This window comes from Haliotis cracherodii, unplaced genomic scaffold (genome assembly GCF_022045235.1).
Source record: "Haliotis cracherodii isolate W230 unplaced genomic scaffold, xgHalCrac1.p SCAF_3, whole genome shotgun sequence".
NCBI lineage: Eukaryota > Metazoa > Mollusca > Gastropoda > Lepetellida > Haliotidae > Haliotis > Haliotis cracherodii.
Window position 1 is genome coordinate 58,291,947 of NW_027266286.1, and position 18,285 is coordinate 58,310,231.

Genomic DNA, 18,285 nt, shown 5'->3' on the forward strand with positions numbered 1-18,285 from the left:
CAGATTGAAATCAACTTTTTCAACTTTTAAGTGTCGTCGACTTTACGTCATGTTCAGTGATGACATGACATTGTCGAAATACAGTTTGTTAAAAATCAAAGAACCTTTTTGTTTTCCGCCTTTCTCTCTCAAAATCAACTTTTGCTAATCTTGTCAAATAACTACTTTCTGATATTGCTACATGGATATCCGTTACTACCATCCACATATCACTGAACCTTGTAACACGAGATACAGTGTGGAGAAACATGGATGTCAACACTGAAACTCTTTACCCATCTGATTATGTCTGGTACTTTCCCCCGACGGGGTCCTCTGTTGTGTACGTTGAGAACCCAGATGGACGCCAGCATTGACATCGTGACCCAGATCAGTGTCAGCATGTAATACATCTCTGCAACAACAAACAGCTGATCAACGTCAGAATGTTACATCTCTGCAACAACAAACAGCTGATCAACGTCAGAATACTACATCTCTGCAACAACAAACAGCTTATCAACGTCAGAATGTTACATCTCTGCCACAACAAACAGCGGATCAACGTCAGAATACTACATCTCTGCAACAACAAACAGCTGATCAACGTCAGAATGTTACATCTCTGCCACAACAAACAGCGGATCAACGTCAGAATACTACATCTCTGCAACAACAAACAGCTGATCAACGTCAGAATGTTACATCTCTGCCACAACAAACAGCGGATCAACGTCAGAATACTACATCTCTGCAACTACAAACAGCTGATCAACGTCAGCATATTACATCTCTGCAACTACAAACAGCTGATCCACGTCAGAATATTACATGTATGCAACAACAAACAGCTGATCAACGTCAGAATATTACATGTATGCAACAACAAACATCTGATCAACGTCAGAATATTACATGTATGCAACTACAAACAGCTGATCAACGTCAGAATATTACATGTATGCAACAACAAACAGCTGAACAACGTCAGAATATTACATCTCTGGAACAACAAACAGCTGATCAACGTCAGAATATTACACATATGCAACAACAAACAGCTGATCAGCGTCAGAATATTACATGTATGCAACAACAAACAGCTGAACAACGTCAGAATATTACATCTCTGGAACAACAAACAGCTGATCAACGTCAGAATATTACACATATGCAACAACAAACAGCTGATCAACGTCGGAATATTACATCTCAAAACAAACAGCTGATCAACGTCAGAATATTACATCTCTGGAACAACAAACAGCTGATCAACGTCAGAATATTACACATATGCAACAACAAACAGCTGATCAGCGTCGGAATATTACATCTCTGCAACAACAAACAGCTGATCAACGTCAGAATATTACACGTCTGCAACTAAAAACAGCTGATCAACGTCAGAATATTACAAGTCTGGAACAACAAACAGCTATTCAACGTCAAAGACCCGTGTAGATCCGGGGTAGAATAGGTCTTCAGCAACCCATGCTTGCCGTAAAAGGCGACTATGCTTGTCGTAAGATCGGGTGGTCAGGCTCGCTGACTTGGTTGATGCATATCATAGATCCCAATTGCGTGGATCGATACTCATGATATTAATCACCGGATTGTCTGGTCCAGACTCGATTATTTACAGACCGCTGTAATGTTGCTGAGTGTGGCGTTAAACAACAAAGCAACGGAGTCAACGTCAGAATATTGCATGTCCGCAACTACAAACAGCTGATCAACGTATGAAAATTACATGTCTTAACGTCAGCACGTATCAGGAGTGACAGCAGGGGACATGGTAAGGAGTAGTTTGATGTCGACCCAGAAACTGATCTCTTCTTAATACAGTAAATGGGTCAATGTTGACGACAAAACAATGTGGAATGTATTATATACAGAACCGAAAAAAAACCTTCACTTTGCATGGTTTTGCAACATCAGCCATTATGGATCACTTCGCTTGAAAAAATCTTATTGATGTGAAACGTGACCTTCAATGACGCCAGAACATCTATATGTTCTGAAAAAAAGATTTTAAGATAAACACACGGATCATTATCTTTGACAAGCATAATAAATAACCCTAGTTTCAGACATGCTATTACATGGTTAATACCGGCACAGGTGCTACTTTCTTGTCAGACAACGTCCGCCATGGTACGTTCCTCTAACATATCCGACAGATTGACATTATACACTTGCAACAAGTTGGAATCTCCCGATCATACATCACAGTCAGTCGCTGAGCCGCGACAGGGTAGACCCAGATATACGACTCTTGCCATCCATATACAACAGGAAAAACTGGCCACGGAGACCGATAATGGGTTCAATTAGAAACGTGGAGCCGGTCGGCTTCCCAATTACAGATGATGCATTAGACATAAAGTTGATTAAGAGCCTCAAGTAGCCAGCGACGAACGCTCACTCCTGTGACTTGTCTTGTCTACCGATCATTGCTTACATGGGGCGCTGGTTAAACACGATCACTGGGTGACAGAGCTTGCAGTGAAGGGGACTGGTTAATGACAACAGAGTCAGGGAGACTGGTCTGGACCTTCGACTGTATGTAATAAACTAACCGTACCTACTAGCCGATGAATATACCGATTGTGACATACAAGTATTTTCTATAAACCTATTTGTTCAATGTTATTTTTAATGCATTAATGTATTTCAACACTGTGTGGCCCATTCATCAAAGGAACCTCAATACTTTGTATGGCGTTGCGTCTCTTGGGCGTGCCATTATCCTGTGATCTTGGGTTCGAAACTGGATTTGTTATAATAATAATAATCATCATCAGTCTATCAGTCCCGTGGTTTGCTCCGTGGTCATGATAACTGTTACACTGATTTTACCGAAATCCTGTAAAAAGCGGAATGGAACTCCCCAGTCTTTATCGCCGATCTTTACAGAAAAACACACAGCGCCATCTGGCGGTATTTCGGTTGGTTGGTTGGTTGGTTTGTTGGTTAACGCCGCATTCAACGATATTCCAGCTATATGACGGCGGTCTGTAAATAATCGAGTCTGGACCAGACAATCCAGTGATCGATATCATGAGCATCGATGCAATTGAGATCGATGACATGCATCAACCATGTCAGCGAGCCTGACCACCCAAACCCGTTAGTCGCCTTTTACGACAAGCATAGTCACATTTTACGGCAAGCATGGGTTGCTGAAGACCTATTCTACCCCGGAATCTTCACGGGTCGGCGGTATTGTGACTCACCTATGGCGGGGATAGTGGCGACGGAGTCTGGTAGGACATCTTGCAGCTTCATACTGAGCAGCAACACCGACAGGATCAACACTGACCCTGCACAAATAATGGCAGAATTAGTATTTTTAAATAAATATAACTTGTCAATGCAAGAGAATAACCATCCTAGATTTTCTACCAAAACAGATTCCACTTTGCGTAAAGGGCAAATAGCTGTGGATAAGAACAAATAAGAACCTCAAATAAGAACCTTTACTATCATCTCCTCTTATTCTCAGGGGCTGCCCATTTGATATTCTTGTGGTGGAGGAGATCGAGATTGTAGCTTTTTGGGAACTGTTCCCGAAAATGCTGGTAAATAGTTTATCCTGAAATGTTACCAAACAAAAGAAATCGTTAACTAGAAATGATGCATGTTCTAACCAAAAGGTTGATTGGCTCTTCCATACATACAAAATATATTGTATGTCTTGAAATGTTGACACTAACACGTTTTTGTACATGACCATTCTTGTGATTGGCATTACATGTTGTGTACTATATGATCCTAGATGAGCCGTGTTTTATCTTAACTAGCGACTGATATCCTACCTAGTGTGAGCCTCTCTTTCGACTCCGGCGGAAGTAGGAGCTGGAATGGCACAAGAACTCCCAGGAGCAGAGCAGGGATGACGAAGATGTGGGCATAGTAGGCCGGGCTCCGTCTCAGTGTCAGGGTGACCATCATGTCAGGGTAGGGTTCTGGGCAGCACGAGTAATGGGTCTGCTTCACCGTGGCTGTGGAGCTGATGATCTTCCATTCGCTGTTCAGCAGTCCTCCGCCCAGGTCTATGGCATGGTCGGCAGACCCTCCCCACAGACTGATGTTAATACCCGTCCCGCTGTATGTCCAACTGGACAACTGTATGCTACATACTTGCTCATCAAATGGAAACTTTGAGAGGTCAACTTGGCATAAGGTGCGCAATCGCACCGGATGCATCCAATTCACGTGACCGGAAGCGTAAACCCGCACCATAGTTTGCACAATGTCAAATTGTGATTCAACACTGAAATGAAATGTACATTAGATAATATACGATAATATAACATATTTTTATCAGATGTAAGACACTCCATGCGATATCGATCCTTGGATGATTAGACACAAGGAACAACCAGCACTTACTATTTATTTCCATATTTAACAGATTGTTTTCAGTCGTACCCTGTTGTAATTTTCTGACGAAAGGCATTGTCCTTTTTGCAAAGTGAGGTGCTCATATTGAAAAACAAGAAACCGAAATAACTTTTCTGGTGATATGTTTTGAAGCAGTTATTTGACCATCCTTTTCCATATGAGCATCCTACCACCTGTAGACACAGTGGGCATGTTCCAGTAATAAGCAGATAAGGGTGGTGTCATGGAGACTTATCAAACTGAGATGACGTGTCATGTGTGGATATTTAAAAGGGATACACGGAAGATCAGGACACATGAAAATATAGAATACACTGCGACAAACCTTTTTCTATAGTCATAGGAACATCAGAATGGGGCATTACATCGGATACAATTTCTGTGACTTATGCATCAAATTTGGAAATGTCCTCCACTTGCCTTCCATAAAACCTTTTTCAAGCTTTATGGCCTTGAACATTACGGGCAAGAGTAATATGGGGTTTTTTTAATCTTCTCACAAGGCGCATGTTCGATGTTACCTGAAAATGTGCGCAATGTCGACAACAAAGGCTGGAGCTGCTTGAAAATTGTTCCACATAAAGGGAAAGATGACTTCCGAAAAGATGAAAAAAATACAAGCGACAAAACCCTTTCCACATTCATGACATGCCTTGATTGTACGATTCAGCTTTATCATGAGCATGTGCCCGTCACAAACACTTGCACAGAAGTCACCCCTCTTACAGTCATGAGGAGAGCGTTTTGTCACTCCGAATCATAATGCATGCCAGTTTCACTAGTTACGTTTAGTTATAAATCAGGTGGGTATATACACAGAAGTGACATTTTGACCATTAATGAATTATATCAGATCAGCGATATACCGGAAGGATGTTAAACTTCTTGGCCTAATTCCATTGTTTTGACTTTGCCAATGCCAGCAGGTATTACAATTCATAGGCATAAAGCAACCGATCACCAAGGGTGTGAGTGAGTGAGTTGGAGTAGACGCCGCTTTTAACATTATTCCAGTTATATCACGGCGTGTCAGCTTAATGTGAGAGGAAAGCCCGAAGTGATGCAAGTCTCAGATGTTTACCACTTCGGTGAAACCCACGAGCACGGGTATGGTGCTAACAAACCTAGAAACATAATCGGGGCGAACCGGGATTCGAACCCACAATCATAGGTTTCTGACGTGCCCAAGAGACGCAACTCTGCACAGCGAATCGCAGCGCCTTAGACGACTGGGTCCCCTCCAATCATCAAGAAGGGGAGGACAATTGGTACCCACGCGGATGTCTACCTCTTAGAGCTATCTACGAATCCAGCATTTCATAAATTGTTTTTTTAATCAAACTTGAGATGCCATTTGCGTTTTTGATACATTGTCCTGTACCTTTGCACCACTGATGAAGGAATGAATGTTTTCTTTTTTTGTAAGTTTGTGGTGGGGTATGATGGGACATAAAGTGGAAAAATCAAATGTTTTAACATAATTGAAGTTGATTCCTTTCTTAAATTGTAAACATTCAGAATATCCTTGAATTTTTTTATTATCCACATGGTATTGATTCGACTTTTCTCACATACATTCTGAGAATATAATGAAAGCCATTCGTTGATTGTATTGATGATCATGGTTATTAGTTGAGTCAAGGATTTGGTGATATATTTGCTGGATCAAGTAATATCTCTCTCATCGGACGGAATTTCATAGTGCTTTGGAATTCATCACAACAGAGGAATGGAAATGTCCACAGGTTTTAACTCAAGTTGATAGTACTGTATCATGTTTTGGGCAGATTTCTTCCTCAATTAACATACTGGCCTAATATGTGGAATTAATTGGTATATCATGTTTAGTTCATGTAGTGAAGATTACATATAATGGTTACGTTATTTGAGGCCTTGTTAGTGGACAAAAACTATAAACTTTTCAAGTAGGAAAGCCACACTTTGGATGGCTGGGACAGAACAGGTTTATACCAACACTCTTTCCTCTTGTTTCGTGTGCGCATTCTACCATTGACAACATCACGCACAGACAGAGCCGAGTCTGGGAGACATTCATCAGGTTTATCTTCTCTATTGACACATTTTGGGGCAAACGTTGTGATCCCAATTTGCAGCAGGCAATACTATTTTGGTCCATATTTGAATAACGACGAACGATTGTTATTGTCAACAATAAACAGGTCACCTGTGATTATTTGACCAACATATTGGTAGCAGTATGGGTCTTGGGAGCTACACGTGGTAGAAATTACAACATGAGCTGACAAGTCGCCGTTGACCAAGTTACTATAATTGAAGAACGTGGGTGAAATGGTGGTGGTGTGGGAAGTGTTGGTGGTTCTTGAAATTTAAAGTAATGTGAGACACGGTTTTGTATATGAGAATGTTACTTAAGTTTAAAGCATCAATTCCCTTGTTTGCAAATTTCTCATTCAGGAACATGCAGTCTTTTTTTTATAATTTAGTGAAATCTGTTCTGGTTTGGCCAATAGGTATAACTATTCTCCCTAGTCGGTTCTGCGGACTACTGTTTGTGAACCAAACTCGTTTGATGTTTTCCAAAGACTCCGAAGACAGCCTTGAAACAGAGGCCACAGACTTCCCAATGGTGTCCTTTGGTGCTGAACATTGATTTCGTGGTAATTGCTATATTGATGTAAATATCTTGGTGTACACCTCAAGTTCATATACGATGCAACACTGTACGTACTTGTTGTAGGGGACGATGTCGGGCAGCCAGATGAGGTTGGAGGGCATGCTGATGCTGTCCACGTTGCTGTAGTCTTTCTTGTTCCACTTGAGACGCAGGTCGTGCCAGTTCTTCCTCAGGTACGCACACATCTCCAGGTACTCGTTCTTCTCGTTCTGAAACACCAACCATTCTGTATTGTTTCCCTATAAATCATTCTGTGTTGTTTCCCTACAAATCATTCTGTGTTGTGTTTCCCCAACAACCATTCTGTGTTGTTTCTCCACCAACCATTCTATGTTATGTTTCCCAACCAGTCATTCTGTGTTATGTTTCCCCAACAACCATTCTGGGTTATGTTTCCACCAACCATTCTGTGTTATGTTTCCCCACCAGTCATTCTGTGTTATGTTTCCCCACCAGTCATTCTGTGTTATGTTTCCCCACCAGTCATTCTGTGTTATGTTTCTCCAACAACCATTCTGTGTTATGTTTCTCCAACAACCATTCTGTGTTATGTTTCCCTACAAATCATTCTGTGTTGTGTTTCCCCAACAACCATTCTGTGTTGGCTCCCTACTAATCATTCTGTGTTATGTTTCCCAACCAACCATTCTGTGTTATGTTTCCCCAACAACCATTCTGGGTTATGTTTCCCCACCAGTCATTCTGTGTTATGTTTCCCCACCAGTCATTCTGGGTTATGTTTCCCCACCAGTCATTCTGTGTTATGTTTCCCCACCAGTCATTCTGTGTTATATTTCCCTACCAATCATTCTGAGTTATGCTTCGTCAGCGTAAAGGTTCTACTACACCACATCAGAACCAGTTTGGACAGTGCAGATCGAGAGACATCTGCAGGCTGTGATTGGAGGATATTCTGTAAGATTTTTATGTCTTTCAAATGTACATCCATCCAGTTATTAAAACTGACCATGTTTTTCTATATTTAGTACTGTCTTTTTCAACATGATGACTTATGCTGAATGTGACCACAGCTATTTTCAAGTAGGTGACATTTGGTGCGAAACTGGGGCTGGTGTGTTTAGCTTCCGGTACTCGGAAAAGGAGCTGGCTAAGCTAGTCATTTTTTATTTTTTTTATTGCTGCTCTAAGGCCAAACTGTGCACACACGTACAGGTAATAGCTGTTGAATGCTTAGTTATTTTCAAAAAAAATATAACGTTACTATAGAAGTCTATGGGAAAATATTTGGTTGTGTGTAACCTTCAGCCCAGCCTGGGAAATATTTTGCACTTGTACACAGCTGACGTAATTCAAAATTAACATACCGTTTATAATAGATTCAACAAAATCAGTATTTGTACTCTCATGTCACTGGATGATCTGGTTCATCGATCACTTATTTGTCTGGTTTGTTTACAGGCTGACGTCGCATGGTAGGAATGGTGCTGCGTGAGGCAATACATACTTACCGTTTTATGCAAATTGTACGAATGGCGGGTGCTATCGGCAGAGCAGGACATGCTTACTCTTGTCGGAAATTTTGTATGTTAACTTCTCAATCAATAAAATAGTTCACTGTGTGTGTAACATCTATTAACCAAAACTAGGCTGAGTGTCATCCCTAATGTTGCCTTCCAGTGTGGCGCTTGCATAGAGATTTACACCTCATCTGATCTGTCAGTTATTCAGGTGTTCCTCGGGATCAGGGAAAACTTTCATTCAAAAGTTAGCTGAGGTGGGCTGTCACCTCCATATGTGTGCTGTTCCCTGTTAGACCTCTCACTCTGTCTATGAATTACCTTAAGAGTTTCGTTTAAAGCGCCAGAACTGTTGGTAATTATCCTATAACTATAGCCTTAGACACTAGAACTGTTGGTAATTATCCTATAACTATAGCCTTAGACACCAGAACTGTTGGTAATTATCCTATAACTATAGCCTTAGACACCAGAACTGTTGGTAATTATCCTATAACTATAGCCTTAGACACCAGAACTGTTTGTATTTATCCTATAACTATAGCCTTAGACACCATAACTGTTGGTAATTATCCTATAACTATAGCCTTAGACACCAGAACTGTTGGTAAATGTCCTTTAACTTAGACGCCAGAACTGTTGGTAATTATCCTATAACTATAGCCTTAGACACCAGAACTGTTGGTAATTGTCCTGTAACTTAGACACCAGAACTGTTGGTAATTATCCTATAACTATAGCCTTAGACACCAGAACTGTTGGTAATTATCCTATAACTATAGCCTTAGACACCATAACTGTTGGTAATTGACACCAGAATTGTTGGTAATTATCCTATAACTATAGCCTTAGACACTAGAACTGTTGGTAATTATCCTATAACTATAGCCTTAGACACCAGAACTGTTGGTAATTGTCCTGTAACTTAGACACCAGAACTGTTGGTAATTATCCTATAACTATAGCCTTAGACACCAGAACTGTTGGTAATTATCCTATAACTATAGCCTTAGACACCAGAACTGTTGGTAATTGTCCTGTAACTTAGACATCAGAACTGTTGGTAATTATCCTATAACTATAGCCTTAGACACCAGAACTGTTGGTAATTGTCCTGTAACTTAGACACCAGAGTGAGTGAGTGAGTGAGTTTGGTTTAACGCCGCTTTTAACAGTATTCCAGTTATATCACGGCGTGTCAGCTTAATGTGGGAGGAAAGCCCGAAGTGATGCAGGTCTCAGACGTTAACCACTTCGGTGAAACCCACGAGCAGGGGTGTGGTGCTGACAAACCTAGAAACATAATCGGGGCGAACCGGGATTCGAACCCACAATCATAGGTTTCTGGCGTGCCCAAGGGACGCAACTCTGCACAGCGAATCGCAGCGCCTTAGACGACTGGGCCACCCGTACCCCCCTTAGACACCAGAACTGTTGGTAATTATCCTATAACTATAGCCTTAGACACTAGAACTGTTGGTAATTATCCTATAACTATAGCCTTAGACACTAGAACTGTTGGCCTTATTGTTAATCTTTCTGAATCTTTCTGCACTGGCAACCATATGACAGACGGCATTGCCGACGTCACGTTATGGCCAAGGTCAAGGTGGCGCTGTCGGATGTAGCGATCTCTGGCGAGGTGGTTACTCTTGGTCGTCCGGACGTTGGTCGATCACGTGTTGACCCATGCTGTTGAAACCGATAGCCTTGTGGTGGTTCTGGGTGCTACATTGAAAACGCTTGCTACAGCTGATCGGGATTCCCCTGCCTGCAAGCGGACTATGACGTTGTTTCTTTGCACTTCTGTTAATTTTGGCATGTTGTTGAACTGTCATTGTTCGATTGACGCAGATGCCAGGCAATCAAACACCCTGCACTTTAATACCGTTCATAGTGCTGCTGCACGTGCGTGCTGCTCCATGGTGCGTTTTTCCGAATCGTACGTGTCTCCCTATTAATGGTTTGCATGTCCTTGTTGTGATCATTTTGATCCGACACACTTTGATATCACTGACAACACATTAAACCTTTTCATTTTGCACCTCTTGGTCCGCTTATTTTGCTTTTATGGCCAAAATATCCGTTTTGCATTTCTTTTTTTAAGAGTATATAATGTCATTCTTTAATTTCGTCGTCGAAATCTCTCTTCTCATCACTTACAAACATTACCTAAACATTGGACGTTTTCCTGGAATGTGCGCATTAATACATGTTACGTCAGAAGGTCAGTGATTTGTCAGTCGGACAGTGACAACAGTCAATATAGTTCCAACTTCAAATTGTTTCTTAGACAGTGGCGTAACTACATTTGGGCAAAAAAAACAATTACCTGCACATATCGTTTCTACTTGCCTTTCACGGCAATCTATCGGTCTGCCCGCTAGAGTAACAGCCATTTATCAAAGAGAAGTGAGTCTAACCCAAGTCTATGAGACGTCACGCTTGTGTAGAGTATGCCTGTCCTGTCATAACGTTACGAAGTGCACTCAGGTGTACACACAGCAACAAAATGAAACACGGTAACAATTTTGACATATTTCGGCCAAATCCAACAGTTTTAATTTGGGCAATAGCCCCTAAGTCGCAGAGGTCCAAAAGCACAGATATGGAAACTGATCCAGCTTGGCTGGTCTCCTCGCCAAATTGTCTCGCAATGTATATCCCCAAAACTGCGAAAACTTGTAAAATGCCTTAACTACTTCCCAGTTATTCACTGATTGCCTGTATCTTAGACCATTGTTTTAATATGATAATAATTATCCCGGCAACCGCCTCCGTGGTCTAGGGGTAGAGCGTCCGCCCGGAGAGCGGAAGGTCCGGGGTTCGATCCCCGGCCGCGTCATACCAAAAGACGTTAAAAGATGGTACTTGTTGTTACTCTGTCTGGTGCTCGGCATTAAGGGGCGTTAAGGGGCCATGTTTGTTTGTAAAGTAGTACCTACTTGACCGTTCACATCTTTGTCCTTACACGACCCAAACGGATATCCGTGAAACCTACCCATTGTATGATAAATATAGGTATCACAGCCTGCGGTGAATAAGATCCAACCAGATCTGAAGGTCTAAAGTACACAAGGAAAACTAAATCTTTCTGTGGTATGTTTGCAATATGAATTAACAATATTCATAAAGTGATTTAACGATTTCTGGTTTTAAATATTGTTTGTTTTCACTTTGCTTTGATACATACAGCAACTCTTGTGTCACTTTGAACTTCATCACGGCCGACGCTACTCAGGGTACAGGACACTGGGGTTATAAACTATGTTTGTGTCTAAGGCCAACTCTTGTGTCACTTTGAACTACATCACGGCCGATGCTACTCAGAGTACAGGACACTGGGGTTATCAACTATGTTTGTGTCTAAGGCCAACTCTTGTGTCACTTTGAACTTCATCACGGCCGATGCTACTCAGAGTACAGGACACTGGGGTTATAATCTATGTTTGTGTCTAAGGCCAACTCTTGTGTTACTTTGAACTTCATCACGGCCGATGCTACTCAGAGTACAGGACACTGGGGCTATAATCTATGTTTGTGTCTAAGGCCAACTCTTGTGTGACTTTGAACTTCATCACGGCCGATGCTACTCAGAGTACAGGACACTGGGGCTATAAACTATGTTTAAACAATACCTGTTTAAAGAATGTTGCTGTGAAGAAGCTATAAAGCTGCTACTGACCAGGTCGAGGATCTTGACGATGATGATGCCCAGGGAGACCTGGATTGGTTCTGTGGCATTCTCCGCGGGTCTCACTGAGGCCTCGTAGTCATCCAGGAGGTCCCTCATCAGCTGCTGCTCGGAGGCCAGGTAGGGGTAGGCGGACCGGTTGAACGCTGCAAACAGTACACAGAATATACATGTGGACAGTTAATAGAGCAGTTCATTTAGTCACTAACCTTCTGTACAACGTTGGAGAAAACATTTCCTGGTTGCCTTTTCACGACAAGGGGGTTAATGGTTGCGTGGGCAGCAATTTAACGTCACATCGACAGTATCTCAGCCATATAGTGACGAGAGAAAGCGGAATGAGTTTGATGCTATTGCTTGCCGAATGTGTGAGTGAGTGAGTCGGGTTTAACGCCGCTTTGAACATTATTCCAGTTATATCACGGCGTGTCAGCTTAATGTGAGAGGAAAGCCCGAAGTGATGCAGGTCTCAGACGTTTACAACTTTGGTGAAACCCACAAGCACGGTATGGTGCTGACAAACCTAGTAATGAAATCGTTACAAACACAAAACCATATGTTTTTTGCGTGCCAAAGGGCCAAAACTATCACAGCAAAATATCTTTGCCTCTTGTGCCAGGGCCGAATATGTAGTGATGCAGTCATATAGTGCAGGCAAACAAAGGATAATGATTAGGAAGAATCGTGGATTTGACCGCACGATCATCAGATCCAGGCATGTAAAAGGGAAGCAATTCTGCACAACGAATTACTTTTAATCTCAACCATCGACAAGTATAAAATAAGATTATCCCTGTTGTACATTGCAATGGAGTTACATAGACAACACACCCGTGAAGATCCGGGTTAGAAGTGGTCTTCAGCAACCAATGCTTGCCGTAAGAGGCGAGTAACATGATTAGGTGGTAAGGACCGCTGACTTTGTTGATGCATGTCATTGCGTAGATCGATGGCCATGATATCACTGGATTGTCTGGTCCAGACTTGATTATTTACAGACCGCCTTCATGTAGCTGGAATATTGCTGAGTGCGGCGTTGCACAACAAACACGCAAACAACATAGGCAAGACTGTTTATCAGAATGAGATGAACACATTCTCTTGAATGGTGAACATGACATTTTTAACGTTTGGTTTTAGATAATTTCTTCACGTCACTTGATCCCTGGACAAAGGATACAGAGCATATGCACTGTCTGTTCCATGTCGTGCCCACAAGATGATCAGACAGGATCCACGCAAGGCGGTCTGCTAGTTCTGCTAGTTCTGTCCACGTGGCCTGGCACGTGGCCTGGCAACAGCCTCTAACTGCCCACTGTGGAGGGGCGTTATGGGACACCCAACTCTCAAAAAATATTGTATAAATGTGGGATAATGTCTCATACAAACATATTGGCAAAATAATGTTTAATTGATTTTTCTCATTTAATATCTCAGCTCAAACAATACATGTAAGATGACGTCAGCATATATCATCCAACAAACAAAATGAGGTCCTCATATATCATCATGATGACAAGGTCAGGTCAGTATATATCATGCTGACAAGGTGAGGTCAGTATATATCATCATGCTGACAAGGTGAGGCCAGTATATATCATCATGCTGACAAGGTGAGGTCAGTATATATGATCCTTCTCACAAGAAGAGGTAAGTAAGTATCACCCTCCCCACAAGGTAAGGACAAGTATATATCAGCCTTATCACAAGCTGAGATCGGTATATATCATGAGCGCACAAGAGTAGGTCAGTGAGTATCACCTTTTTACAAGGTCAGGACAAGTATATATCATCCCACTCACAAGGTGAGGTCAGTATATATCACCCCACTCACAAGGTAAGGTCAGTATATGTCATCCCACACACAAGGTGAGGTCAGTATATATCATCCCACTCACAAGGTAAGGTCAGTATATAGTATCCCACTCACAAGGTATGGTCAGTATATATCATTCCCCTCACAAGGTGAGGTCAGTATATATCCCCCACTCCCAAGGTAAGGTCAGTATATATCATTCCCCTCACAAGGTGGTCAGTATATATCACCCACTCCCAAGGTAAGGTCAGTATATATCATCCCACTCACAAGGTGAGGTCAGTATATATCATCTTCTCAAAGTGAGATCAGTATATATCATCTGCTCACAAGGTGAGGTCAGTATATATCACCCTACACATAAGGAGAACGTGGTATATATTACACACAATGGAAGCAACTGTGTGCAAATGGTTTTTTTTCTAGAGATCTAAAGATAACTTTGTACATTAAACCTGGAGTGTAAATGCAACACAGCTGTAAATTGTGAGGGTTAATTACAAGGCCTTGTCGTGTGGTATTATTGGGGAAACGCCAGACTGCCAGCCTCACGGGAGCGGACAGCAGATGTTAAAGGCTTGTTTCCATCCTATGAGGGACTATTCACGGTATACTGTTTCGTTTTCCCGAGACTTGAATTGACAAACGCTTCTTATGCCAATATGGATTTTAAAAATTACTACAAACCACACAATTGCAAACGAAACAAAGTTAATCAGTCAGTATCTTCCCAGTTTATTCTGACATGAAGGGCAGAACGCACTGATATTCAGTTGCAGAAACACTATCGCAAGTTGACCCCAAGGCTCCTTCACATTAAATGAGAGTATGATGCGATTACATATCCGTTCAAGGCGTGAAACACGATCATACGTCCGTGCAACACACAAGCTGCCCGCCTCGGCGTTGTTACAACGACGCCGCGGTAACACGACACGACAACACAACTCTAGAGTCCGCTCAAACAGAGGTAACTAGATTTGTAGGCTGTAATGTAATAGGCAAGATTGATTTGTGAAATGTAACCATGCATTAGCCTCATTATGCTACCGTTCACATCAAATTGGGTTCCAACAGCTTGTTGTTAGCATTGCTGTCTTCCACATAATGTCAGAGAGTGTTGCTTAAGTAGCTGAAGGACGCAGCCTGGTTAGTTTATCTCGATACGAAGATGGACGGTATGAGGTGGCTGCTGATGCAGCACGTGAGACGTTATGACATGTATAGCGGAAGATGAGATTGCATTCACTCACACGCGGTTTGAAACAATATTCTAATAACGCTACTCATAGGCTGAGTTAATGGGTTTGGCGATATTGACAAAGATATTTCACGTGCTTTGTTTTTGTTGTTTGTTGTTTAACGCCGCACACAGCAATATTCCCACTATATGGTGGCGGTCTGTAAATAATCGAGTATTGACCAGACAATCCATTGATTGATACCAGGAGCATCGATCCACGCAATTAAGGTACTGTGATATTTATCAACCAAGTCAGCGATCCGTTCGTTGCCTCTTACGGTAAGCATGGGATGCTGAAGACCTATTCTAACCCGGATATTTCACGGGTCTATTTCACATCCAATGCGCTGTAAGATTTATCATTTCGGTCCAATACGCTGTAAGATTATCACATCTCGGTCAAATACGCTGTAAGATCATATCATCTCGGTCAAATACGCTGTTAGATTGTCACATTTCGGCCCAGTACGCTGTTAGATTGTCACATCACGGTGAAATACGCAGTACAGTTCTCACCATTTTAGGTTTGATACGCAGGAAGAGGGTCGCCATCTTGGGTTCAGTACGCCACAAGATTGTCACCATTCGTCATGCCGAAGACCTGGGCTCGAGTCCCCACGTGGGTACAATGTGTGAAGCCCATTTATGGCGCCCTCCGTCATGATATTGCTGGATATTGCTAAAACCAGCGTAAATCCACACACACACACAATCACTCCAATGTCACGTAAGATGGTCATCATCAAGGTCCAATATGCGCTCACATGATCCCTACTTAATTACAATGCGCGGTCAGCAGCTGTCTTGACACCAAACAGAAACAGGAAATTCAAGCAGTAAGTGAGTGAATGTTGTTTAATGCAACATTTACATTATTACAGCTGTTTCAAGTCCTTCTGGTCTGTAAATAATACAAGACTAGACAAAGCAAAAAACTTACTGAAAGCCTGAGGAACGACCACAACAACTGGTGGACGCTGACACGCATGTATCCAAGACACAAAATCTGATCCCCATGTTATAACATGAGAGAATATGGACCTGATCAGACCTGAACCTCTACAGGGGACAAAGAAGCCACGTGTAATCCGGAGACCCAACGGGCTTTGATGAACGCCGGAAGAATACTACAGTAAACTACGGTTATAACAAACTCAAAGGGACCACTTATTTTAGTTCGTTATAACCGTAGTTCGTTATAAGCATATATACAGCATATATACAACCAATGGCCGGGACTAATAAATAAGTTCGTTTTATCGGTCAGTTCGTTATAAGCGTGTTCGTTATAACCGTAGTTCACTGTATCTGAGAAACGCTTGACGACTTGTGTTAACTTGCTTATAATATAGATTGAGTTATGTCGTCCCTCTGTTTTTTCACCTGTAGATTATCTTAACGAATTGCAACATGGGTATAATGTGTGAAGCCCATTTCTGGTGTCCCCCGTCGTCATATTGCTGGAATGTTGCTAAAAGCGGCGTAAAACTATACTCAATCACTCACTCTAAGGAATTGACAGTTTACTGACCTTCTGCAAATTTTGAGTTCAAGCATTAATTTTAAACACGTGCATTACACATTCACTGGCTACAACGATTAAATGTATCTGCACTGCGAATACACGTGTAACTTCAAATGCAGCACGGTTCTCGGAGCGAGAAGTTAAAGATTCTCGTGTAGAATGAACGTACCGCGTGCGTTCCGCACATCAAGTTGTGTTGTATTTATTTTTATTTATTTATTTATTTATTTCAACTTTCAGGCTGTATTTTAATCTGATTACTCAGTATTTTCTTACTTTGATGCTGTAACGAATGTCCAATTACTTGAGCGTTATCCTTTACTTAATGCAGGTTTATTCTGCTAAGCTTCAATGCCACAGATTAATGCATGTTTTTTGTCAAATGTTCCAAGCGCTATCCCTTATCCCTCCTGGGCTCCAACTGGGGAAGTAATCGCTATCAGTCTGCCTCCAATGTTCGATCACTTCTCCATGTCTTAACTCTAATGACATGAAAACACACTGCAACACCCCCGGGACAATGAAACTGTAACCAAACATTGGCCGAATCTTCATGTTACGTAAGGCTGATTAAATCAATACCGCCTCAAACACCTCCGTCCCACTAGGAGAGGTCGGGAGAGATGTCTGTGGTTGTGATGTACGAGTCCTCCAGGTCCGTCTGATGACTGCTGCCGACCTCACGTCACGGAACCAGTTGTTGGGGTAATAGTAATCGCCGAAGCAGTTCCGAGTTCAGTTTGAACGTGAGTATATCTGCATCAGACAGCCATCTTAGTGTCCCCGTCAAACTGGCATCTTTGTGCCCCAGTCTAACTGATATCCAAATCCCAAAGTCCAACTGACATCTTCGTGCCCCGACCTTACTGATATCCAAGTCTAACTTACATCTTAGTCCGACAGTCTAACTGACATCTTAGTTCCACGGTCCAACTGACATCTTAGTGCCCCGATCTTACTGACATCTTAGTCCCACAGTCTAACTGACATCTTAGTCCCACAGTCTAACTGAAATCTTAGTCCCACTGTCTAACTGACATCTTAGTGCCCCGACCTTACCAACATCTTTGTGCCCCGATCCTCCTGACATCTTAGTCCCACAGTCTAACTGACATCTTAGTGCCCCGACCTTACTAACATCTTTGTGCCCCGATCCTACTGACATCTTAGTCCCACAGTCTAACTGACATCTTAGTGCCCCGACCTTACTGACATCTTAGTGCCCCAATCTTATTGAAATCTTAGTCCCTCAGTCTAACTGACATCTTAGGGCCCCGATCCAACTGACATCTTAGTCCCATAGTCTAACTGACACTTTTGTGCCCCGATCTAATTGACATCTTAGTCCCGAAGTGTAACTGATCATGACATCTTAGTTCCCACAGTCTAACTGACATCTTAGTGCCCCGATCTTACTGACATCTTAGTGCCCCGACCTTACTGACATCTAAGTCCCACAGTCTTACTGACACCATAGTCCCACAGTC

General features: G+C 42.1%; 1 protein-coding gene across 1 annotated transcript in view; it reads right to left on the reverse strand.

Annotated features, from left to right (window-relative positions):
- LOC139473964 (neuronal acetylcholine receptor subunit alpha-10-like) overlaps positions 1-18,285 on the reverse strand; it is a 56,546-nt gene that overhangs the window by 3,128 nt on the left and 35,133 nt on the right. The window contains exons 2-6 of the mRNA XM_071256829.1: positions 12,206-12,360; positions 7,097-7,251; positions 3,798-4,255; positions 3,216-3,302; positions 276-394 (exon numbers count right to left, since the gene is read on the reverse strand). Of these exons, the coding sequence (XP_071112930.1) occupies positions 276-394; positions 3,216-3,302; positions 3,798-4,255; positions 7,097-7,251; positions 12,206-12,360 (974 nt within the window). The remainder of the gene's footprint in view (positions 1-275; positions 395-3,215; positions 3,303-3,797; positions 4,256-7,096; positions 7,252-12,205; positions 12,361-18,285) is intronic.